General features: G+C 39.3%; 2 protein-coding genes across 2 annotated transcripts; both read left to right on the top strand.

The window, feature by feature from the left end:
• Positions 1-3113: 3113 nt before the first annotated feature.
• Positions 3114-3945, top strand: LOC308407559 (immunoglobulin kappa light chain-like; the record flags this gene model as incomplete). The annotated part of the gene is made up of 2 exons (XM_080899299.1): positions 3114-3117; positions 3227-3945. 2 exons carry the CDS (start codon positions 3114-3116, stop codon positions 3943-3945), a joined length of 723 nt encoding a protein of 240 aa, XP_080755425.1.
• A 1843-nt stretch (positions 3946-5788) lies between these two features.
• LOC308407551 (uncharacterized protein) lies at positions 5789-9208 on the top strand (the record flags this gene model as incomplete). Its single annotated transcript, XM_080899284.1, has 2 exons — positions 5789-5840; positions 8499-9208. 2 exons carry the CDS (start codon positions 5789-5791, stop codon positions 9206-9208), a joined length of 762 nt encoding a protein of 253 aa, XP_080755410.1.
• Positions 9209-27570: the final 18362 nt, after the last annotated feature.

Here is a 27570-nt window from a genome sequence, read left to right as displayed (position 1 = left end):
AGATCCAGGAGCTTAAAGCACTGAAGGGTTCCGTGCTTTTTTAGAGGAAGTGGAGTCACAATATAGGATGTGCTCTACTTCACTGAAGCACATTGGCTTAGCAGGGGAAACGTATTGAAAAGATTTTTTGGAGTTGATAGCAGAAGTGAAAGCCTTCACGGAGAAAGATGGAGTGGCTTTTCCTGTGCTAAGTGATCCCAAATGGCTCATGGACTTAGCTTTTCTTGTTGATATCAGATATAAGCTTAATGCACTGAACAAGAACTTACAAGGCCAGGGGCAACTTGTCAGTGCTGCCTATGACAACAAGAAAGCATTCTCCACAAAACGTGTGTTTTGGAAAACCCAGCTCTCTCAGACGTTCCTGACATTTCCCAGCATTGCAAGGCACTTGTGGATGCAGGCACACCATTCAGTGGTGAGAAGTATGTTGATGTCATTTTGAGGCTACAAGAGGTTTTGATCACAGATTTGCAGACTTCAAGACGCACAGAGTCACATTTCAAATTTTTGCTAGCCCCATCTCCTTTGATGATGATGCCCCTTGTGTGCTTCAGATGAAGCTCATTAAACTGCAGTGCAACTCAAAGTGAAGATCAGGGAGGTGAGTGGAAAAGCCGACTAGCTTGGGCATTTTTTGAGAGAACTGACCCCTAGCTTCCTTCGGCTTTCCTGAATGTTCAAGCGGCCCATGTGCCTTTTTAGAAGCACGTACTTCAGCGAAAAGCTCTTCTCCACCTTGAACTTCAATAAGTCCAAGTACAAGACCAGACTTACTGATGAACATCTTTAAGACATACTGAGGATCTCAACTGCTTCCTCCCTCAGGCCAAACCTCTCATGACATGCCTATATGACATTAAAGCTTGGTTGGCCCTGTCGGTCTCTCAGGTCAGCTGACCAGCTGCTCCTGGAGGTACTGAGATCCTGGAAACTCTCTATCGTGGCTCAAAAATTATGGAATAATTCGCCCTGGCACGTTAGAGAGGGCCCTTCAGTGTCCACTTTTAAATCGCGTCTCAAAACCCACTTTTATTCTTTGGCTTTTAATCTCAGTGAGACTTAGTTTTCAGTTGAAATGAAATTAGTTATTTAATTAATTATTTTTCTTTGTTTTATTTGGCTTTTATTTATATGTTCTGTAATTTTATTTTATGGTTCCAATGTACAGCGCTTTGTGTCAGCTGTGGTTGGTTTAAAGTGTTTTATAAATAAAGGTGATTGATGGATTGATTGAAAATGTGGCTGGGCTATGCGAAAGGAAGCCCTGCCAGGTCTCTAGCTGCAAGGAGTAGGCGAGACACGTTCAGATGAACAGCTCATGTTCTTCACTGTTCCATTCATGTTCAAAAGAAGGTTAAAGGTTAAAGAACTGTTAATACAGACATTTGAATCTGAATACAGCAAATATAGAAGACTGAAGAAACCACAACTTATTAACTCTTAATTTGTTCATTTATTTTTGTGTTATAGATAATAGATTTGAGACTATGGGAATTTTTTAACAATAGTTTTCTTGTGGAAAACCTTGTGCAACACAGCCTCAAGCTGACTGTGCCTTCAGCGGGCCAGCTAAATTGAGTTTGAGACCCCTGATATAGATGAAACCCAACCACCTCTTATAAATAACGCTTCTTCTACAGAAATGTCCAAGACTTAACTGTCTCACTGACAAACTTCTACCAGAAGAAAATCTTGCAGACATTAACACAGCTCTACTCACCATCCCCAGTACCAGTATGACAGAAACCATTGAGCGTGCCACTGTCGCACCTTAATACTATTAACATTTGGGTATACGATTAAAAAAGCATGTAAAGAGAACCTTCCATTCAAAAAGAAGGTTGGAAGCCCAGGACGATGTTTACTGGCTGCAGAAGGGTTTCATGAGAGACGGATCCTCTGTGGTTAAGAAGTAGAACAAAGTGTCCATAACTAAATCTCTAGAATCTGACAAACAAAGGCACACAGCTCTGGCTGCTGGGCTGAGGAAACACAAGATAAAATCTACTCATTCAATTTGGATAGCATTTAAGATGAGCCATAATAGTCAAGTGCTCTACAGCTACAAGCTTTGACTTGCATCAGTGTGAATGCAGAAAAGAAGAAGTCTGTCTCTGTCTGTGCAGCAGCTCGTGTGGTTTTTGTGCAGGATGTAAAGGTAGTTCCACACCCACATAAATACACCATTAGCACCTTTAAACATGCCACCAAAAGTGGTGGATTTTCAGGTATCGTAATACTACTTGGGTGAAATATTTAGAGTAATATTTACATCAGTGAAGAGAACAGACTAGTTGAACAGGGGTATTTGTGTTCCAATGAGCAAAAATAAAATAAAAAACCAACAAAAATAAATCGAACATAACATCCAAGTTCCTTGGCAGATAATTTAAAACTATTCAGCTGATGAAATCACATCACTTGAATTGCATTACCATTACGACTACTGCCATTATACCTATGCACATTTGGAGGTTTTGTGTGTGGGTTGTGTTTGTACCACTATCTTACTACCCTAACACAGCTTTTTGTTCCCTGCTGCTCAAAGCAAAGAAAAAACAACACATTTCAAAAAAAGCATTTCTATAAAAATTATTGAATTTCACATAAAATTTAAAAGTGAAATAAAAGATTAATTTGAAAAGTATTTGGGATGCAATGATTTCAATTTGTGATTTAAAATTTTCAAATATGTTGGTCTTTCTGCTTTAATAAGCCGTTTGGACAATTACAATGCACACTCTAAACATTCATGTTTCAGTGACAAATACTGAGCAGAATCCACTCTAAGGTGGCACCAGTCTCTAAGCTGTAAACTAATGACATTAATGTAATTTTCCTTAGTGAACATATACTGCACTAGTCAAGAGCCTCAATGCTTTTCATATATACTCATGATATTATGAACTTTACACCATAGGTGGTTGTGAACATGTGATTATGTTTCCACAGTAGGACGTACAGTGTCACTGTAGACTGGCCAATCAAGATCAGTCTTGGGTCTTCAGAGTGGAGAAAGCATCAAGATTCTTTTCATTTGACACAACGATTTGAACACGATGACACCTGCAAAGTTTGTCTTTTATCTGACATGTTTGTTCCTGGGGAAAATGGGTAAGTTCTGTTTCTGTTCTTTTTAACATCTCTTCAAGTTTTCACCTCTTAAGGAAATGAATATGTTGAACTGACTTTTCATTTGCTTTTATTTTGATTTTTATTGTAGTCCAGAAGACCCATCTGCAACCACAGGCATCTGTTTATCAAGAAAAAGATTTTATCTTAGCTGATGTTGGAGAAAATGTTAGTTTGCATTGTTTCTATGAAGGTGACGATTCAGCATGGATCTTGTGGTATAAGCAAACTCTGGGACAGAAACCGAGGCTAATCTCTACGTTCTATGTGTACGATACAAAAATCACTTTTCATGATGAATTCCTGAACAACCCACGGTTCACACTGGATACAGAAAACGGAAGAAATAACTTGAACATTTCAGATTTGAAAATCAATGACTCAGCTACTTACTACTGTGCATGCAGCTATAGATTTGTGTTAACTTTTGCAGAGGGTACCATTGTCAAAGTAAGGGAGACAGGTTTGAAAAACCCAGCTTTAGTCCATCAGTCACCATCTGAGACCATCCAGCCTGGAGGCTCCGTAACTTTGAACTGCACGGTACACACTGGGACCTGTGATGAAGAACACAGTGTTTACTGGTTCAAAGAAACAGAAGCATCTCGTCCAGGACTGATTTACACTTATGGAGGCAAAAATGATTATTGTAGGACGAAAACTAACCCACAAGCAGACGCCTGTGTCTACAACCTGCCAATGAAGGATCTGAACATGTCTCATGCTGGGACCTACTACTGTGCTGTTGATTCATGTGGACACATAGTGTTTGGAAACGGGACCAGATTGGATCTCAGCCGTGAGTACTGAAGAGTCATTTACAGTCAATTCTGATCACTTTTTGTGAGAAGATACATATAAGCTAAAAATCTCTTTCCGATGACTGGCTAACTGCAGGTGAGGCAGACTTTCTTGTCTTGGTGTACTACTTGAGTGGAGCTTTGGCATTCAGTACCATCCTGGTTCTCCTACTGGTTTTCTCAGTATGCAAGACAATGAAGAGAAACAACTGCCTTTGCCCAGGTATGTGGTACTGCTTGTGCCTGATAGCTTAAATTTGTTACGTTTATCTTTTAGCCTTTGGATCTGAGTATTTTTTTGTCTTTGACTATTAGAGCCTCGTGCACGATTACCAACTCCTTCAACAACAAATTCAGAGGTAAATCAAATCCCAGTTACTTACTAATGAAACAATGCTAAATTTCTGTAAAGGAAATATCTCAAATGACTTTTGCATATTCTCTTGACAGGCTTGTCAAGATGCAGACAGCCTCCATTATGCAGCTTTAAGTGCTAAGAAACTTAACAAGTCAAGAAGACAGAAAGACAGCAGCAAGAGTGAATGTGTGTACTCCAGCATAAAGCAGTAAATATGGACATTTCAACATTTCAATGTCGAGCAGACAAAACAATTCTACATTCTGTTCAATACAATTTATGACCAGTACTAACATTCTAGCCCAATTGCAACTGGAAAATCAGGCGAATGCATGTCCTGCTTATCTCCCATCCATATTCCAACAGGATTCTTTGGCTGTTACTTGAGGAATGATTACTTTTAAATACATATACATTTCTGAACAGTATATATTCGTTTTACTAAATATTTGATCTCAAGGTTGTAAAAAAAAACTGCATGAATGAAGTTTTCGTGCCAGACTACAAACAAATTGCAAGGTTTCAGTTTTATTCTCTTTTTTTGAACCATTTTGTTGGAGTTTATGCATTCACATTTAGTAAAAAACCAGCACTGTGACTAAATAAAGCTGCTAGGCTATGGCTGCAGATCTTTTTCATTGTATCTCTGTCAGTGCAACATCAATGATCTTGTGTTTTGAGCCAGTGTGACTACTTCAGGTACTATACAGATTAGTACCAGAACCAATCTAGGAATTTGCTGCAATCAATTTGAAGCTATAGCAGAGCGTTGTCATGAGATAGGTCACATCAAATAGAAGATGAACCAGTAAAATGGTTATATACACCTTTTTCTAAAAATAAATATACTGGTGGCTACTAGTGCAATCCCTCAGCCCCCTACTAGATGTGTTGTATAAATTTGAAAATATCAAGTGACATTCTTCTTGAGTCACATTCCCAACACTTAGAACCAACCTGATCTTTGACCTTGACCTGTAGGTCAAGCTCACTGAATTCTAAAATATAAATGTATGCTATCACTTTGAAAACCCTAAGTTCTTAATTTATGGTGTTCACAAGAATTTAAGAACATATTCCCCCTGACCTCACAGATATTCAAAGTCATCCAAGAATTTAAGTAGAAATGAGTTATTGTGTTCATAAGATTTTCAGTAAATCTGACCTCTGATCTTGATCAAGCTCGACAGGATTCCAGAGTCGTCTCTATCTTCTAAGTCGACTGAGGTCTCTACAGTGAAAATAACAAATAACAAAGTTCTCATTTTAAAGTAAAATGTCAATCATATACATGTCGTTTCTCTCTATGTTCTGGATATTTATAATTTAGCTATTTCTATTTATTATAGCTAGTTCTTATATTTTGTAAACTTGTAATATATTGTATTATTTAAGTTAGCATGCTCACATGTTCAGCATGTTACTGTTCTTATTGTCTTGGAGCAACTGTAAATACATACTTTCCATAGGGATTAATAAAGTATTCTGATTCTGAATGGCCTGTCCCACCTTGCAGCTGCAAGAGAAGTACTTGCAGCTACTGACAGGTACCAAAAAGAGAGAGAGAGAGTATTACTCTGATATTTGCATTTTTACATTGGCTGACAGTTAAATGCAGAGTTGATTTTAAGGTTCTATTAGTTGTTTTTTAATCTCTCCAATAGCTTGGCTCCTGGTATGCATGTCTATATCTATACATACATGAGTTGCTTTTAACCCTTTAAGACCTATCATAGAACCAAGTTCGCAAAAACCATCAAGGGCTACGATGAAACTGGCTGACTCTCTATGTGAGCCAGTTTCATCCTAGCCCTTGATGGTTTTTGCGACTGCACTTGGGGACACATTCAAAGTTTTAGGAATTTTCCAGACTGACCAAATTTAGGTTCTTAAAGTAATAATGGACTGTCATTTCTCTTTACTTGTCTGATTAGTTCTTGCCATAATATGAATTCTAACAGTTGTCAAATAGGGATGTCAGCTGTGTACCAACCTGACTTCTGTACAACACAACTGATGGTCCCAACAACATTGAGAAGGCAACAAATTTCACAAATGAACCCTGACAAGGCACAAATGTGAAATGAAACCATTTGAGAGAAGGCCAAGGGTTTTCAGTGCTGTCAACAAAGCAAAGGGTGGCTACTTTAGTTCTTGTATCTTACTATTATGGGTTTTTAAGTAATTGTAATAATTCCTGGAGTTTTGTTTTTTTATTTGATTCCCTGCCTCTCCCATTAAATCTCAGCCTCTGTGTTAGATATTCCCTTGTTGGTTACTTCCTGTTTTATTTTGATAGTCGTACGTACCTTCTACTGAATAACTTCCCATGTCTCATTATCCCTGCTGTGCATTCATCCTATTTCCCCTAACCTCATTACTTTGTGTTTATTGTTTTTTCCTTGTATTTTTTCTGTTTTCCCTTGGATTATTCTGAACGTTTATCCTGAACAGACAGTGATAAAAGCTTATTTTGTATTTCACTCCATCTTTAGTTCTGTACTTAATCTATTGAAACGCAATGCCCCCAGTAATGGGGGAGAGAGGGAGAACATCTGGAATGTACCACCAGATCTGTTATTTAAATATAGCTGTTTGATATCCACAGAAACGTCAGAATCTCAACTAAAAGCTAAAAAAAAATCACAAAACACAGCTACTGTAAAACAGTAAATGGTTAAAGAGCAGGTAAAAGGATGTAAACACAAAGCACAAATCACACGATCATGCCACGATACACGATCATGCGTCAGGGTGCTGAAAGCAGAAATCTCACAGATTCATAAACTGCTGGTTTCATCACTTTCTGAACTAAATTCACTGAACCAGCTGCAAGAGAAGACCAACGCTAGGCTTCACATTTAAGGAACATTGTAATGAATTCCCTCTTAGTTCGGTGTGTTTTGCTGTGAAGACCGGGTTGGATTTGAGATACTCAAAAGGGATTAAAAAGAGTTGTGTGACTACCCCAGGTTTTCCCCAATACAAGACAAATTGCACATATTATTTTCTTTTTCAGACATATCTGTTACTATTTGTCAAAGTTCAAACAACCTCTGTAATGTAGCTTTGAGTTCAAGTCATCCAACTAATCGGATTTTAGCGCAAAGATTCAAACCAGAGCTTTATGTTTTTTTGTTGTTGTTAAGAATCTCATTGAAGATGCTTTGTGAAGTTAGAAATATTCTTTTGATATTGGTCTTTAAATCGCGGTTTTCGGTCTAAAGATAAGATCTCTTTAAGCTTAGACAGGCTTTAGTATTGTGTAACTACTTGGCTGTATTATCTATTGTGTGATCTTTGTGGTTACAAGCGGGAAATGACCTGATTCTGACTTAGAAAAAAAAATTTTTTAGAAACTGACTGAAATCATACGTTCTTTCCTTTGTCATTTCACAGCCATTTACTGTTTTTGACAGGATGTTAAGTATTATGCAGACACAAAAATGACCAAGGAAACACTCAAAAACGCCAATATAAACATCAGTATATAAAGTGAATATAAGTTCACATTTAGATTATTATGTCAGCAGTATAACATCAAATTCTGGAGTTTTTAAACAAACTACTTGTTTTATTCTGCAAACTACACTATATGAGTAATTCGTTTTTGTATATAAATTTCCTAAGGATATGCTTCCCCAAGGCCAATGGCCTGTTTGATAGTGATACAGATATTGTCCCAAAAAATCCACCAATTTTCATTAAATTCAATTTGGCAACTTTTGCAAAATCCACCACCTTCACTTTACTTTTTTATTATTCTATTCTAGGCTGTAAAACGTAAATGAGAGTTACTATGCTCTTTCACCCATTTTAAAAATGTTGTGCTTAATAGGCATCTCACAATGTCAGTATTTATTATTAGAAAAAACAAAACGTGATACTATTGTTTCCAGTGAGCACGTTGCATTTCCTAAGTAGGACATACAGCGCAGCGTCACAGTTAGTCGGCCAATCAAACACAGTCCTGCCTATAAAGAGTAGAAAAGAGGGTTTTTTCCTTCCTTTTTTTCACACAGCAATTTTCTGCACAATGGCTTTTTCACTGCTGGCTTTTTATTTTGCAATACTGTTATCGAGGACTCTGGGTGAGTTGTGTGCTTGTAGGTTCATTTCTCCTCTCTAAGAATATTGAATTCTTTCACTTTTGCCTTACATTTGCTTTATTTTATATTTCAATTCTGCTCATTTGACTGATCTAGAGCTGTCCTCATCTGGTCATCAGAAGAGCGCTTTTGTGTCACGTAAAACGAGTGACAACTTGATTTTGAAATGTTTCTACGAAGGTGAGGTTGCTGCAAGGCTTTACTGGTATAAACAACCTCTTGGACAGAAACCAATGCTCATCTCTTACTCCTACATATATGAAAAAAATAACACATTTTTTGGCGAATTCAAGAATAATCCCCGCTTTTCACTGGATACTGAAAATGGCAAAAACCACTTGATGATCGGAAATTTACAAATTTCAGACTCAGCGACTTACTACTGTATGACCTCTTATTTATACAGATTAACATTTTCAGAAAGCATTACTGTTATTGTTAACGATGCAGAGTCAAACGTCCAAGCTGTGGTCCAACAGTCAGCTTCTGAGATCATCCAGCAAGGAGACTCTGTGACTCTCAACTGTACAGTACACACTGGGACCTGTGATGAAGAACACAGTGTGTACTGGTTCCAAAACTCAGACGAATCCCATTCTCAGTCCCATCCTGGACTCATTTACACACATTGGGGTGGGAATGATCAGTGTGAGAAAGAAGCTAAGACACAAATACACACCTGTGTCTACAACTTGCCAGTGAATAACCTGAATCTGTCTCATGCTGGGACCTACTACTGTGCTGTCGCCTCATGTGGACACATACTGTTTGGAAATGGAACAAAACTGGACTTTGAACGTGAGTAACATTAAGACTGAGTTTACTAAAACCACAGTAGATCCCACCCAGTTGTCTAAACTGTCTGACTTCATGCAGATAATGTTTTCTGGAGCGGCACCTTTGCAGTCACCTCCATCCTGAGTGTATTGCTGGCTTTCTCAGTGTGTGTGATCAGCAAGAAATGCATCTGCAAATCTCCTGGTAACTAATTTTTAGGGGTTTTTTAACCTGCCAATTATTCCAGAATTATAAATATAAGAAACTTTTGTTGTTCTTGTAGAATCTCAAGCAAGTCTCCCCAAAGCAGATGCAACGGTGATGTATTACCAGTAACTATTCAGTTACCATTTTTCTACGCAAAAGTCAATCTGTGGACATATTTTTATTAATAAGTATTTTGTTGCCAGGCTTTCCAAGAGGCAGAAAGACTCTATTTTCCATCTTCAACTGTCAACCTGCGCAACAGATCAAGAAGTCAGAAGGATCACACCTGGAGTGAATGTGTGTACTATAGTGTAAAGCATTAGTACGCAGAGAAGACACAGTGTTTAAAATGTAGTATTTCTTTTTTATGTTGGGTCATGTTCACAATATAATTTTTTTTGCTAGTTAATCACATTTGTAACGTCAGTGTAGTTTGAAGATAAAGATGGAATAATGAAGGAATCATGAGAGACAAATGTCAGTATTCACTTCTTTTTTAATCCTCATTCTCTGCCAACAGCCTTTTAATTTTTTTTTTTTTTTGTAAATTTAATGTTTTTGAAGCTCAATAAACATAATAAAGACTAAAAGACCTTCAAGCTTGAGACAATATCTGTGTGCCATTTCAATTCAGTGATAACATGTCTCATTATTGTGATTATTATTATTGTGTATGAGAGAATTAAGCCAAGCTTGTCTCTTCAAGAGAATGGATCATGAAATGCAGTCATTCTGCTGCCAAATTAAGTATAGAAACTAGACTTAATCTGTTATCCTAAATACAAAAGGTCCCAAGCAGGAGTGGATCTAGAGAAATTTTCTTAGAGTGGCAGGGAAATCAAATGGGATGGCAAAATGAAAGTCATTTCTTTACACATACAGATGTGTAGTTTTTTTTAAATTTAGAAATAATTTACAAAAAATTGCACAAATCTGCACTTTCATGAAGAAATTTTTGACCGAAAATTTAAACCAAATTTTTCATGATTTATTGGGTTCCAGGGTATAATTGGCCATTTTTGACTACTTTTAATTTTACCTTCATTTTTCACCATTAAAAGCTATTTATATTCCCTTGTTTGGTATCAGTCTTTTCAGCACAAACTCACATGTCTGAATCCGCTGTTATTCTTTTCATTTTGACATACTGTATTAGCACAATTGATATAAATCTAAATTTTAAAAACTTATGCTCAAATTTTAAGTTCTATACAACTATTGCCCCCAAAATGCAGCCAATACGTAGCACGGCACATGTTTCGTGTAGGATAGTTAATTTAAATGCCCGTCATAAAGTAATAACTAGCTCTGAGCTGTGTTTAATATTAATAAGTCCTAAAGTACAACTACATTGTATTTTCAGTTTTTCCTCCATTTTGCTTTAGATTGCAACTTAGCTTGCAAAAATAATTAAATAGATAGCACCTAACCTTTTCTCTAGATCTCATGGTGAATACTCTCACTAACACCAAGTCTCTTGTTCTCAACTTCACTGATTTTAATCGTAGTGAAGCCTGTACTGGGTTGGGTGTGTAAAGGAGGATTACGGTAAATATTTGTTGTCAATACAACTACTTTTTGCTGCCACTGCTGCTGCTGCAGGATATCCTCATCAAGATTTAGGAGGGTATGCCATGTGAGAGGTCACTACTGAATCTCTTGCAGAACAAATGATCAGGGGTAATATGCTGAAATTAGGAGGGGTTGTTTCAGCAAAAGGATATACCCAGTCGAATAATGTGAACTATTTACCAGTTATGTCGATTGCAAGTATTTGCAGATATCAAATTGGAATTTTGCATTAGGGAAACGACATGCTTATTATTACTGGCAGGTAAAAAGCCAGATTCTTATGAAGTGGTATCAACCGGTCGCAGCAGATGGCCCCGCCCCTCCTTGAGCCTGGTTCTGCTGGAGGTTTCTTCCTGTTAAAAGGGAGTTTTTCCTTCCCACTGTCACCAAAGTGCTTGCTCATAGGGGGTCATATGATTGTTGGGTTTTTCTCTGTACCTGTACCTTTAACTTTTGTTGTGATTTGGCGCTATAAATAAATAAATTTATAAATAAATAATAATAAATAAATAAAATTGAATTGAATTGGTATGACTGCTTTGTTTGGGCAGAGAAGGATTTGTTTATGAGGCAAGAACTTGGGGAATAGGACGATGCATTAGGGGACAACATTTTTCAAGTAGGGCTAGTCGAGAGTGAGGACCATTAGCATGGATTTAGGGGGGGAAAGTCCATGTCGAGGTGGAATTGCATAAAAAAGAGTGAAGCACTTCCAGTAATGTAACTTATAGTCTAAAGTGCTTTGACTGTTAAAAAAGATTAAACTGTTTATGGCTAATAGAGGATGGGGAATGCCTGGATACTGATGTGTGAAGAAAAGCAACAAACCTGTAGCCTTAAAAGGTGACCCAAGTTCAGGCATGTGGTCTGACAGCAGAGTCAGTTAAAATAGGACAAGGAGAGCTGACAAATTATTGTCAATTGAAGGATGACAACAAGTAAATCCCATCCCATTGGTCATGTTGTTTTGGCAAAACATCGTTGACAGACAGCTTTGACACAAATTTAAAATGTCTTTGCTGTAAACATTTGAGTCTATGACAAACAGGCACAGAAAGCTAAAAGTGGGTGCATCCTGTCAAACAGAGTGCCTTTTACCATTTTTCTGTTTAGACGTGTCAGTGCAACGGCCTCTGTGGTTTCAGCAGGATGTGTTGTTACGCTAACACATACATCACGATCTAAGGTCCACTTGCTGTAAACACCCAAAAACTGTAGTTTTCCACAGGTCTTGTTTATTTCATGCTGCAACTCATGAGCTCAGAAACTTTTTATCCGGAATGCAAAACCATTATTGAAAATGATGTATGATAATCATTATTCAAACAGCAGTAGAGTAAAGAGTAAAATAACATAAATTACAAATGTTACATTATATTCCTGCAACTTAAGAGCAAAGATATTATAATCCTGAACGTAAAATACCAAAATCCTGTGTGAATGTATTCATGTTGATATTCCTAATGATCTCTTTCTGGGCCCATGTGCTGCTGTTTTCTGGTTTGCCCTACTGTTATCCACAATGAGCTCACTGCTGGAATCCTAATTCTGTATACTCAAATTATTACTCATCACATCTTTTAAATGAAATGTGTTTCACAGCATGGGATATGCTAGAAATGACAATCAATCATTACAATGAAAAACACATCATTATTAAACTTGAAAATCAAATGCAACTGGATCAGAGCAGCTTCTGCTTTGATCCTATTTATATAGTATAACAAACCTAATGTAGACCAAACTCCACTTTCAATACTTTTAGATCTGTTTGTAATTCCAAAAAACGTATAATTCCTCTCAGATATCACACTGTATTTTCCACTACAGGCGGCACTAAACGCATGATTGTGAGTTCCATACAATAGATACTGTGTCACCTTTGGCTGGCCAATCAAACACATTGTTGCCTCTCAAAAGTGGAGCAGCTATCAGTAACCTTCATTTTACACGAGAATCTCACCACAATGGTGTCTTCAGTGTTTTTCTTCTGTCTTCTGTGTCTGTTATTCGGAAAAATGGGTAAGTTCCATTACTAAGGATTCAGATTTTTGTGTTGTTAGGTTTTTACGTTTAACTGAAAGTGCATTTGTTTTTTTCTTCGTTTCCACTACAGTTCAGATGACAGAGTCGCAAATATTCTCATCTGAACATCAAGAGTCTCGTTTCATATCAGCTCAAGTTGGTGGAAAAGTGACATTAAAATGTTTATATGATGCTCACGTTTCTGCAAGAGTGTTCTGGTTTAAGCAAAATCTGGGACAAAAACCAAAGATTATCTCTCACTTTTTCAAATATAATGTGAACAACTCTTTTAGTGAAGAGCTCAAGAACAACCCACGCTTCACACTGGATACACAAGATGGCAAATATCACTTGACGATCAAAGATTTGCAAGTTTCAGACTCAGCTTCTTACTACTGTGTTCAGTATTCATACACTTTAACCTTTTTAGAAAACATCATCATCAGTGTAAAAGGTTCAGGTGTGAACATCAAAGCTGTGGTCCAGCAGTCAGCATCTGAGACCATCCAGCCAGGAGGCTCCGTGACTCTGAACTGTACAGTACACACTGGGACCTGTGATGGAGAGCACAGTGTTTACTGGTTCAAAGACTCAGACGAATCCCATCCTGGACTCATTTACACACATTTGGGCAGAAATGATCAGTGTGATAACAAACCTAGCAAACAAACGCACACCTGTGTCTACAGCTTGCCAATGAGTAACCTGAGTGTTTCTCATGCTGGGACCTACTACTGTGCTGTTACCTCATGTGGACGCATACTATTTGGAAATGGGACCAAGCTGGAGCCTAAAGGTGAGTAACCTTTTCTACCTGTTTCTCCCTTTATCAATATTTAAAGATATAGACAAGAAAAAGCTCTGTTTTTGGTGTGTTGCAGGCACGTTTAATTCTCAGGGCTTGGTGTATTTCTTGAGCGGAGCTTTGACATTCAGCTCCATCCTCAGTGTTTTACTGGGATACTTGCTGTACAAGACAAACAAAAGAAACAGACACCAATCGACAGGTAAGTGGAGTCTTTTAGGTTACATCTTAGACCGGTTTTAGCTAAAGTTGGCTTTTCAATTAAATCAATGTTTCACAAACAGAATCTCAAGCAAGATTTTCAAGCGCCGCAACAACAAGTTCGGAGGTGAATATGTTTTTTAATGACTTCTTAAAGCGCTCTTCAACAAACTTTTACAGTCTTCTGTTTTATGGCCACTGTTTACATCTGAAATCATGTTCTTATCTACTTTGTACACATTTTCAACAGGGTTTCCAGCATGCTGACAGCCTTCATTATGCTGCTTTAAGCATTAAAATCCCCAAGAGATCAAGAACACAGAGAAACAACACCGACGATGAATGTGTTTACTCAGCTATAAAAAAATAAAGATGGACATTTGTAAATCATGTAGTTATTTCTTTGAATCTCCTTGAAATGGCTGCAGTCTTATCTTGTTATATAGATGTTTTTGTAGTTTCATACTGGTTAAATTGGAGCGATTCCCACTTAGGAACTGCATTTGTGATTTCACCTGTATGGCATACTGTAAATGTATGCTCTTTCTGCTGCTGTGGCTCAGGTGGTAGAATGGTTTGTCGGCCAATTGAAAGATTAGTTACCCAGGTATTCCTGTCCACATGCTGAAGCATCCTTCTCCATGACACTGAACCATGAGTTGCCTCCAATGTATCCATCACAGTGTGACAGAGTTACAGAGTGTTAATACTAGAAGAATCCTTAGTGAAGATAAAAGTGTTCTCTGAATATGCTTCATTAAATGTATAAGACTTCTTGTCAGGGGGCTGGGTCTCTGACCCACCATTTTTGAGTTATTTTGTATTTTGTTGGTTTTTTTGGATTACTTATGAGATAATGTTAAGTTCTGAGGTTTTTATTAGTTCATCTTAGTTGAAGTTTAGTCTAGTTTAGGTTATTGTCAATGTCTCCTTGTTTTTGAGTCTTTTTCCGTTTGCCATGTGTTACCTCCTTGTCTCTGTAGGTTTCCCTTGTGTCTCTCTCCTCTGTGTCCCTCTCCCTCTCCGTGTCTCTTGTATCAAGCTTGTGTGTCCTAGTTCATGTCTCTCCTTGTTTCCTGTTTTATTTTGAAAGTCTTGTTTCCATGTTCATTGTGTTTAATTTTGCTTCCCCTGTGGCATCATGATTATTTGTGCCAGTGTTCAGTCCCAGTTTAGGTTTAGTTTCGCCCTTATTTCGCCTCGCCTTGTTGTTCTCTTTTCTTGTATTAGCTGTGATAAAGGGTCGCTTTTTGTTGAAACATCAGGTTATTTCTCCGGTGTCTGCTTTTGGGTCCACTCCACAAACACACCAGCGCGCCCGGCTGTGACACTTCTAGAAAGATGCACTTTGAGTGGAAATTACCAGCCCATCTACTTTTTAGTGGGGTGGATTCATTGATAATATTCCACAAATTTCACAAGACAAAAAAGTGGTAATTATTTTTCCTTTGTGATTTTCAGGTAATTAACCAGCACATCCATTGATAATCACATAAATCTATTTCAGTCAGACAACTCAGGTTTAAATTAGATTTATTACAGCAGCAGATGCCCCAAACTAACGACTCCTTACAAAAATGTTTGATATAGAGATTCAAACATGCGATGCAGGACAGCAGCAGCACTGACTGCCAGTTTGAGAGGATGTGTGTGAGGAATTGGCCCGTTTGTGCTTTATCTGGCTTTGTCACACATACGTACTGGAGGACAAATGCCATTCACCTACTCCATCCACAAATAACAGTAAAGTAAATTGACAAAGAAATCAGGCCTTTTAACCATTGGTGTACAGCCTACCTACAGGGGAAACAGAATATTCACTTTTATTATAACTAGGATGAAATACAGCTATTCAATTATTTCAATTTAATTCAATTATGACTAAATCATATTTGCTACAAGAGATCCAACTACTTACCTGGGTCAGTTCTGTCATATTGATCATATTACAGGTGTGCTAATTGAAGAGTGAAAAGTGTTTATTCATGTATTGAATAGTAATGCAGAGAAACACTCAAACATTTTGTCATGGTCTGGGTGGGTACCTGCAGGTCTCTAACGGCGACTCCTCCTCCTTTGGGCGGAGTTCGGTTGCTCCTCCCTGGCTGACCACCTGTGAGCAATTATTCCAGCAGTATATCAGACCTGCGCACTCAACTGTTCATCGCCTGAGTATCTGCTATCCCCATGTTAGTCAAGTGGAGCATTATTGCTCTGTCCAGAACCCGTGTGATGACTTACCTGTTCTTCTTGTTCTCAGAGGTAGCACCTGGAGTGGAGGTCTTGTCTCCCTCATTCTCGCTTTCCTGGGCCGCTTGCTGCTGATACGACGTTGCCTGCCGGCCCACCACTCACTTGCCTGCCTCCCCACGTCTCGACCGCTTCCGGGCCTTCCGCCCCACCTGTCTCCTCCACCTGAAACCAAGTAAGGCAACTTAGTTTAACTGTGGAGGATCGTTGGTTGTCTGCTGGATCCCACTGACCGTGATCTCCTCTCATTCCAATGCCCCGGCCCCTACGTAGTCCTGTTTCCACCTCCCTGCTGCCTCTGCTGTTCAGCTGTCTCCTAGAGGTGTCTAGGTCACCCTTAGTTATCTTAGATTATCCTACGCGCCACTAGTGTGGTGGCGTCGTTTTTGTTTTGCTTTTGTTTGCCTGGGGGCGGAAATAAATCCTTTGTTCCCTTACCGTCTCGCTTCGGGTTGGTTTCTGCACCTGTGTCCATCTCTGTTCCCTCGTGCCACTGGGCTGTGACACATTTAGTCTAAAGAGCTTGGAAAGAAAAGCGTCTGGACTTTAAGTTGCCTGAATATGTTTCACCTCTCATTCAAGAAGGTTCTTCAGTTCTAGGGTCAATTGGTGGCGAGTGCCAGATTAAAGCTCTCTAACTAATCACATGAGCCAAGGTGTGAAAACGGATATAGGTCACAATCAGCCAAGGCTTCCGGTGAACCCGCTGTGAAGCCTAGTCCAACCCTATCATGTCATTTCCTGAGGTCAAAAGGCCCGGGATGTGAGTGGGTGTTAAGGCGTCTAGGAAGGGATCTTATAACTGGTTTATAGATGGCAGACGGTTGGTGTCGTAAACCACTACCTCTGTTCAAAGATGGTCGTTGACAGTGGATATTGATGGCTTCTTTCACTCCTTTCAAGCCAAGTCCATACACTTTTCTTTCGAAGCTCCATAGACTACGACGACCTGGATCACTGAGAACCTTCACAGACACTTAAACATATAGCAGTTCTAGAAGTGCAGGGATGTTTTTTTTGTAAGCCAGTGACCATATTTGCAAAAGACAGTGGTGCCATGTTACAAGCTTGGTTAGTAATTGATAAACTTGTGGCAGAGGTGTGGTCTCTAGCTCCGCTGCAGAGCAGAGGTGTTGCAGTGGGCTCAGGGGCTGTGCCAGGTACGCTGATGGGGCAGGTGGAGATAATTGTGTTAGCAAGGCCTCCTTCCTTTTAGTGAAGCTGGCGACCTGAGATGAAGGTATGTCGAGTGTTTAGTCAGCTGCAAAGCTGACTGCCAGGAAAAGATATTTGTGCCCAACCACAAAGGAACATTTCTGTGCACTAAATAAAAAAAACCCAAAACAGTCACCTGAATGCTGTGTGGGGTCCAGTTCTTTCTCAAAACTGTCAGGGTAAAATGCACAGATAGCTAAACAACAGGGAAATAGAAATAGAATGTACATCATCATCAACTAGTGTACCACACAGCAGATCACTTTTTTTTTTTTTTTTTTTTTTTTATCAGATAATTAAAAAATAGAAAGGGAGAAGAGTAAAAAAAATAAAACGGTCACCAAAATCCCCCAGCAACACAGTTTGTAGAAGTTTAATTCAGCAACTCTAATTAGTGGAAGTGAGGCCTGTAGACAGTGAATAATTTTTTGTCAGAAGTGTCACTTACTAAGGTTACTGCATTGTAATGTACTGAGCACTTATTGGTCAAAAAAATAATAATTAAAGATACAGTACACCCAGTCAAATCCATAACCACAGAGACTCAAATACCATGATCCAACTAGTAACACTATCTCCAGATGGTCTTTTTAACACATATGTGGTGGGGCGTTCCATGCGGTGCCGTGCAGGGAAGGCGGATGCACCGGCACTGCATCTGCAATCATGACTTAAATATTGTACTGGGTCCCATGTTTGTTGTTGTTGGTGATATGTACGACTGGCAGCGGGAGAGCTCCACACAGTGAGGTAGCAGAGCGTGTTGTTGATAAATTTCAGGCTACTTGGAACCTCATTAAGATCCAACCATGAAAAATATGATTTTTTGCCATTTTTCAAGTGGTCTTAAACTTTTGATTGGGACTGTACATTGATCCTTTCGGCAGGGCTCAGATGCTGACAACACAGGGCCTCTTACCATTTTTCTGTTTAGATCGGGCTTTTCAGGCACTGGCACCTAGGCTGTGGAACTCTCTGCCATTGTCTTTACGCTGTCTAGACTCTACTGACTCCTTTAAAAAGCAGCTGAAGACATTTTTATACAAACAGGCTTTTAATTAATTTTAACTTGTATGTCTGATCTTATTGTAAAGCACTTTGTGATTTTTATCTGTGAAATGTGCTATATAAATAAATTTTACTTACTTACTTACTTTTAGGGTTTTGTTTTTCCTGTGGGGTCATGTTCACAATGTCTTTTTTTTTTTAATTTCGCTTGTAATGTTTTTTGTAACTTCAATTTATTTTTAATTTGTCTCCCGACAAAATGTTTTTTTGTAAAGCTGATGTTACTGAAGCTCAACCACAATAAAATATTTAAAAACCTTCAAACCTTGACTCTATATGTGTGTGCAAGCTCAATCCAGTGATAACGCAGATTGTGTATGCATCACTTACCTGGGAAACAACTGACACATGCAAGGTGGTGTTCTGTCCAGTCAACATACATTGTTAGATCGGCATACACATGGCACAAACTGACAGCTATGTATGTTAGACGATACATGCAAAACTGCATTTCTCTTTTCAAAGAATACATTAAAAACTGCAAAACGTGTAAATGCACTGCAAACTGTGCAGCCCTGCAATTGTTACTATAAACAACAATTTGCTTGCCCTAAAATAAACATCATTTACTTACCATTTGTCATCCGTATGCTGAACCGACGGCTTCTATTCACATGGTGGGATTACTCTACAATGTGCAAACAAGCAAGTTAATGCAATGTCCTCATCTTTTCTGACTGTTTTTTCACTAGTTTTACATTTGGCCAGGCTCAGCAGTAATACATAATGTTACACTCAACAAAAATATAAACGCAACACCTTTGTTACTGCTCCCATTCCCCATGGGATGGACGTAGAGACCTAAAATTCATTCCAGATACACAATATAACCATCCCTCCCAAACAGTGGTCACAAATCAGTCCAAATGTGTGGTAGTGGGCACATCTGCCATATTGAGATAATCCATCCCACCTCACAGGTGTGCCACATCAGGATGCTGATCTGACATCATGAGTAGTGCACAGGTGTACCTCAGACTGCCCACAACAAAAGGCCACCCTGGAATGTGCAGTTTTGTCTCACAGCAAAATGCCACAGATGCCACAAGCAATGAGGGAGCGTGCAACTGGCATGCTGACAGCAGGAATGTCAACCAGATCTGTCGCCCGTGCATTGAATGTTCATTTCTCAACCATAAGCCGTCTCCACAGGCGTTTCAGAGAATATGGCAGCACATCCAACCGGCCTCACAACCGCAGACCTCGTGTAACCACACCAGCCCAGGACCTCCACATCCAGCAGGTTCACCTCCAAGATCGTCTGAGACCAGCCACCCAGACAGCTGCTGGAACAATTGGTTTGCACAACCAAACAATTTCTGCAAAAACTGTCAGAAACCGTCTCAGGGACGCTCAACTGCATGCCCGTAGTCCTCATCGGGGTCTTGACCTGACTCCAGCTCGTCGCCGTAACAGACTTGTGTGGGCAAATGCTCACATTCGATGGCGTCTGGCACGTTGGAGAGGTGTGCGCTTCACGGATGAATCATGGTTCACATTGTTCAGGGCAGATGGCAGCTGAGAATGTCCCAGTTCTTGCATGGCCAGCATACTCACCGGACATGTCACCCATTGAGCATGTTCGGGATGTGCTTGACCGGCGTATACGACAGCGTGTACCAGTTCCCACGAATATCCAACAACCTCGCACAGCCATTGAAGTGGAGTGGACCAACATTCCACAGGCCACAATTGACAATCTGATAGACTCCATGCGACGATGTGTTGCACTGCATGAGGCAAATGGTGGTCACACCAGATACTGACCGGTTCTGGGTCCCCAGACCCCCAATAGCGCAAAAAACTGCACATTCCAGGGTGGCCTTTTGTTGTGGGCAGTCTGAGGTACACCTGTGCACTACTCATGATGTCAGATCAGCATCCTGATGTGGCACACCTGTGAGGTGGGATGGATTATCTCAATATGGCAGATGTGCCCACTACCACACATTTGGAATGATTTGTGACCACTGTTTGGGAGGGATGGTTATATTGTGTATCTGGAATGAATTTTAGGTCTCTACGTCCATCCCATGGGGAATGGGAGCAGTAACAAAGGTATTGCGTTTATATTTTTGTTGAGTGTATATGCTATACTAATGGTAACATGATGTGATACATGGACTGTAAAGATTGCACAATTAGTCCAATTCCTCCAGGATGGCACATAAATACTTGCTCACTCCCAGCACAGTTTCAAGAGCAAGAAAGAGATTAGAGGAGACAGCCAGTTACTTTGGATACCTGACTGTCATTAGGTATTGGGATGAAATACTCTGACTCATTCTTAGACCTTACACTGGTGCAGTGGGTCCTGGGTTCCTCCTGGTGCACAACAATGTGAGAGTGTGCAGATAGTTCCTGGAGAATGAAGGAATTGATACCACTGACAGGCACCAACACTTGCCTGACCTCAATCCTCTTGAACATTATGTTTCAGTACTTTTGACACCACCAGGTTGCACCACAGACAGTCTGGTAGCCCAGTGATCTGGAAGAAGGACATCATCCATCATCTCATCAGGAGTATGGCCCAGAATTTTCAGGCATGCATACAAGCACATGAGGGCCATACAAAGTGCTGAGAAACATTTGAATTGCTGAAATGAAACTAAGGCAATGAGGACTAGCCTGCTGCATGCTTTTTCTTTTTCTTTATTTTGGGGGTGTCTTTGTCACTACTACTAATGCAATGGGCCATTCTGTCTGATGCTATTCTACAGCATTCTGGAGGGCCTTTCCTAGACTGGCTTTTAAATATAAGGGTCTCAGTCATCCACCGATGTGTTTCAAGGGAAAGCAAAGCAGTATGTTGGGCATTAGCTTCACTGCAAGTGCTGCAGACAGTAAGCCAGTTACAAGTTACAGGCATCCTGATTTTCCGTGATCACTCCTATAATCTCTCCTTCTCCTAAAAGGCAATGACGCCCTGGTTTTCAGCTCACAAAACATTAATATAAGAACAGGCTGAGGACTGAAGGAGTTGTGGAAAACTTTCATGACACAAGCTTCCAGAAAGATCTTGCTTTTGAATTTATGTTCGCTCATTTTTGATGCACAAGGCACTACTGAAAAAACACAGCATCTCAACCCCTTTGCTATTTATTTTCTGCCTCCTTAAGTAGCCAGTTGTTGTTTTTAGGATAATGTTTGGGTGTTTGACCAAAAATAGATGCTACCTGAAAGAAATACCAGGTAACAGTTATTTTCATACTGTTACCTGAAATGCGCTGTACCAACAGTCCATTTCAGGCAGCTAAATAATTAGCTAAAAAACATATTCCAGAAGCTACATGTTAACATAAAGAGTGAGGGGATTGCAAGGTCAAATGCCTGTCCAAACTTACTATGTTACCTTTGCTTTTATTCTCACTTCTACAATGAAAGTGAGTGGACATTTCTTTTTAGTTTTCACAGCATCAAAAAAGTGTATACAGACCTCGTTACTGTCTGCCTCCTCTGGGCAGCAGGAGAAGTGTGTCAGTCATACTGTCACAAAGAGATCGATATCATGCGAACATCCAGCAAGTGCCGGGTGCCTTAGTCTGTCTCTTTTGTAAATGTACTGAGTCTGTAAATGATGAACAGAAATAAGTTCCACTGTGTGTCCTCACTTGTGTTTACACTCTTTATAATGATCAGTTTTAGACTGAAAATATTAAAAAAACAAACATGACACAACCATTATGGACCTGTTGCTATATCATCATATCAAAGGAAACAACCCTCTGCGTAAAATGCACAGAAGACATATTTCATCCTGGGGGCAGATCACATGACTTTGCAATGGCCAATCAAAAGCTGTCTCGTCTTTAAAGAGTGGAAAAAAGTCAAGGTTCATTTCATTTAACACAGAGGTTTGCACACGATGACACCTCCCAAATTTGTTTTCTATGTGACATGTCTGATCTTGGGAAATTTAGGTGAGTTATGATTTGTTTTGATTCCATCAGTGGTTATGACTGCTCCTCTATACACATGTGTTAATGAAATGTTTCCTGTAAAATTAATGCTGTGTCTGCGTTGTCTCATTCTCTATCAGTTCAGTTGACTCACCAGAATTTCTCCGTAACTCATAAGCAAGAGAGACGGTTTGTATCAGCTATTGTTGGTGAACACTTGACTTTACAATGTTTCTATGAAGCCAGTGATGCAACGAGGTTCTACTGGTACAAGCAGAGTCTTGGACAGAAACCAAAGCTCATCTCTACTCAGTATTTATTTAAAGCAAATGGGACTTTTCATGATGAATTCGAGAACAATCCATGCTTCACCCTGGATACAGAAATAGGGAAAAACCACTTGTATATAACAAACTTGCAGAAGTCAGACTCAGGTTCTTACTACTGTGCAAGGTGGGTTTCTTCAGTCCTAGAATTTGCAGAAGGCACTACTGTCAGTGTAAATGGTTCAGGTTTAAACATCAAAGCTTTAGTGCAGCAGTCAGCATCTGAGACCATCCAGCCAGGAGGCTCTGTGACTCTGAACTGTACAGTATACACTGGGACCTGTGATGAAGATCATAGTGTTTACTGGTTCAAAGACTCTGGAGATTTTTACCCAGGACTCCTTTACACCCATGGAGGCAGGAACGATCAGTGTGAGAAGAACGAACAAACATACAACTGCACTTATAACCTGCCAGTGAAGAGTATAAATGTGTCTCATGCTGGAACCTACTACTGTGCTGTTGCCTCATGTGGACACATACTGTTTGGAAGCGGGACAAAACTGGACTTTGAAGGTAAATACCATTATGACTGAGCTTAGTGAAAGTTGTTCCAATTCACACTTCTAAAACCAAAAAAACTAATGGATGCAAATCTGTTTCTGATGTGTCACTTTATGCAGATAATCGTGCTTCTTTCTGGACTTTCTGGAGCGGCGCCTTTGCATTTACCTCCATCCTGAGTGTACTGCTGGCTTTCTTACTGTGTATGAGCAATAACTGTGGCTGTGAATCTTCAGGTAACAACTGTTTTGTTTTTAGCTCACAACTTCTTCTAGAACTTTGAATGTTAATATTTTTTTTTCTATGCTGCAGAGCCTCAAGCAATCCCTTCCAGAGCAGATGCAAAGGTGAGTTAATACTGTTCAGTTAGATTTTACTTAAGGAAAAATCCATCAGTGGAAATATATTTTTTTTAATACGTTTCTTGTTTTTAGGGTTTTCAAACAGAGAAGCTCATTTTTGCTTCTTCAACTGTCAACCTGTGCAACCGGTCAAGTCAGAGAGATCAGACCTGGAGTGAATGTGCGTACTACAGTGTGCAGCTACAGTGGTACAAACAACAGTAAAACTGGATGTGTTTCATTTGTTATTAAGACACAATTTTCTTCTTTTGAGATTAACTGTAGAATAAAATTCAGATTTGAACATTTCTTTCTTTCATAGATTACTTGTGCTGTTTGTGGTGTGCAGATAAAATATAATACCTGCATTTGTGGTTTCTGTTTTATTTGTTGGGGGGGGGGGGTCATAATCACAATAACATTGTTTTGATTTTTCTGCTGGTAAATGATTTTTGTAATTTTACTGTATTCTAAATTCTTCTCTCAACAAAATGTTCTATAAGATTTTTTTGTAAATCATATGTTACTGAAGATAAACCACAATAAACATTGAAAGACCTTCAAAGCTTGACTTTATATGTGAGTGCACGTTCAATCCAGTGATAACACAGACCCGAGAGACTGTTAGTGACAGTTAGTATTGTGTGTGTCAGAGAATTCAGCTTAACTCTAGATAATAAATAAATGTAGTTGTTCTGGTGCCAAATTAAAGAAATAAACTAGAGTTAATCTATTACCCTACACATGAATACAAGAAGAACATTCAACCTCCACACTGATTGTCCCAGTATCAAAATATATAAAAACGTCACTTTTCAAATGAAATTTTTCACTTAAAACTCTGGTTCAAATCAACTTTGAGGCTGCATAAAACATCTGCATCTAAAAAAAACATACATAATAATTTGTTTATAATTCATCATATTGAAAATGGAAGTGTCTGCTATTTGTATTAATAATATACACTGATCATGCATAATATTATAAGTACTAACAGGTGAAGTGATACGTGTGAGTGTCACAATATTTGGGAGCAAGTAAACACTTTGTTCTCAAAGTTGATGTGTTAGAAGCAAGAAAAATAGGCGAGTGTGAGTATTTGAGTGAGTCTGAGTTGTGGGCCAAATTGTGATAGACAACTGGGTCAGAGCATCTGCAAAACTGCAGCTCTTGTCACGATTCACAGGTGGTCAAAGCACACTGATATATGTGGGGTGTGTAGGCTGGTCCTTTTGGTCCCATCCAACAGATGTCCTACTGTACCTCAAACTGCTAATCCGGGTGCTGATAGAAATGTGTCTGATTTCACAGTGCATCACATTCATTTGAGTATGGGGCTGCATAGCCGCAGATCAGTCAGGGTGCCATCTTGATCCTGGTTATCAGAACTGGACCACGAAGCAATGTAAGAAGGGTTTGTGTCTTAAATGTAAAACATCCTTTGTGTATTTTGACTTTAAACTCTGAAGAAACCTTGCATGTTGAGTCTCCTTGGCTAAGCAAACAATCACAGTCTGGTCTGACGAATCACATTTTCTTTTATATCACATGGACAGCCAGGTGGTGCCTTGCTTACCTGGAGAACACCTGTCACCAGTGTTGGTCAAGTTACTTGAAAAAAGTAATCAGTAACTAATTAGTGATTACTTCCCCAAAAAAGTAATCCCGTTACTCTACCGATTACTTATTTTCAAAAGTAATTAATTACTTAGTTACTTTTTAAAAACACGATTTACAACATGAATAGGTGATAAAGCGATAGATCTTTCAGCCCAATTCTACTTTTTCTGCATAATTCATCATACAAAATGTAATCAAATGGAAACGTGTCTTTTTTTTTAACTTATTTTATCAGTTTTAATCTTTTAACTTTATGCATCAAGCAAAAATTTAATTATATGCAACATTCTCTGACTTGAAGAAATTAGTTTAACATTTAAACCTATTTTCTGCACATTCCAGCACATAAAATAAAATATTTTTTGTGTTTACACTCAGTCTTTCAAATAGATGCAAGTAAAACACAGCAGAAAATAAATAAAATCAAAGACTAACGGTCCTGTTGCTCTATTTTCACCTGTAAAGCAGGAGTAGAGTAGGCGGAGGTTTACCCTGGTGCAGGTGTGCCGCAGCGGTCAGTGGAAGAATCCGCGAGTTTCTCTGTGAGTTTCCCATTACGTCGTTGTGCACTCGGAGCTTGTTTAGGGGTTTTTTCGCTGTAAAAATAAGTTTTCTTCCCACGCACAACGGACACTAATGTTTTTGTCATTTTTTATGGAATCAAACTCAAAGTAGGGTCAGTACTTCCACGCTTTAAACACTGCATGCTCATACTCTCTCCCGCACTCGATATATGATCCATTGTTGATCTGCACACAGCTGTTGTCACGAACGTCGCACTCGCTTACGTCACTGTCATGAGACATTCTCGCAAAAACATCACGGTTTTAGTAACGCAGTAACGCAGCGTTTCTGCGGGAAAGTAACGGTAATCTAATTACCGTTTTTGCAATAGTAATCCCTTACTTTACTCGTTACTTGAAAAAAGTAATCAGATTACAGTAACGCATTACAAGTAATGCGTTACTGCCCATCTCTGCCTGTCACCAGGTGAACTATGGGAAGGAAGAGAGCAAATGAAGGCAGTGTGATGCTTTGGCAATGTTCTGCTGGGAAATCTTGTGTCCTGTCATTAATGTGGATGTTGCTTTGAGACGTACCACCTTCCTAAGCATTGTTGCAGACCATACACATCCTTTCATGGAAACTGTATTCTCTGATGGCTGTGGCCTACTTCGGCAGGATAATGTACCCTGCCAAAATAGTTCAGAAATAGTTTGAGTAGCACAATAACGAGTTTGAGGTGTTGACTTGACCTTTAAAATCCCCAGATCTCAAGCCGATCAAACACCTGTAGGATGTGCTGGATAAATAAATCTGATTAATTGAGGCTAGACTTCATAACTGACAGAGCTTAAAGGACCTCTTGCTAAGTTTTTGGTCACAGCCAAGAAGTTGCTAATGAGCAGCAAAAGTGTAAAGTAAGTGTAAGTTCCTTCTGTTCCAGAAATGTTTAAGCTAGATGGCTAATATGTATTTACGTGTAAATGTGTTTGTCAGGGGCTGGGTCTGTGACCCAGCATTTTGAGTTTGTTTTGTATTTTGTATTTTCTTATGTTTAGTATGTGAGTTCTTGTGTTATTCTTACTTAGGGTCTAGTTGAGTTTTAGTTTAGCCAATATTATCATCTATGTCTCCTTGGTTTATGTGTCATGTTTCCTTTCCAGTTTATCATGAGTTTCATGTCTGCGTTGTGTCCATGTTGTCAAGCTTGAGTGTCATGTCTACAGGGAGTGCAGAATTATTAGGCAAATGAGTATTTTGTCCACATCATCCTCTTCATGCATGTTGTCTTACTCCAAGCTGTATAGGCTCGAAAGCCTACTACCAATTAAGCATATTAGGTGATGTGCATCTCTGTAATGAGAAGGGGTGTGGTCTAATGACATCAACACCCTATATCAGGTGTGCATAATTATTAGGAAACGTCCTTTCCTTTGGCAAAATGGGTCAAAAGAAGGACTTGACAGGCTCAGAAAAGTCAAAAATAGTGAGATATCTTACAGAGGGATGCAGCAGTCTCAAAATTGCAAAGCTTCTGAAGCGTGATCATCGAACAATCAAGCGTTTCATTCAAAATAGTCAACAGGGTCGCAAGAAGCATGTGGAAAAACCAAGGCGCAAAATAACTGCCCATGAACTGAGAAAAGTCAAGCGTGCAGCTGCTAAGATGCCACTTGCCACCAGTTTGGCCATATTTCAGAGCTGCAACATCACTGGAGTGCCCAAAAGCACAAGGTGTGCAATACTCTGTCATGGTCTGGGTGGGTACCTGCAGGTCTCCAACGGCGACTCCTCCTCCTTTGGGCGGAGTTCGGTTGCTCCTCCCTGGCTGACCACCTGTGAGCAATTATT

Source organism: Rhamphochromis sp. 'chilingali' (genome assembly GCF_963969265.1).
Source record: "Rhamphochromis sp. 'chilingali' genome assembly, chromosome: 1".
In the NCBI taxonomy this organism is placed as follows: Eukaryota; Metazoa; Chordata; class Actinopteri; order Cichliformes; family Cichlidae; genus Rhamphochromis; species Rhamphochromis sp. 'chilingali'.
Note: the sequence above shows the minus strand (reverse complement) of the source record. Positions and strands in the feature narration are given on the sequence as shown.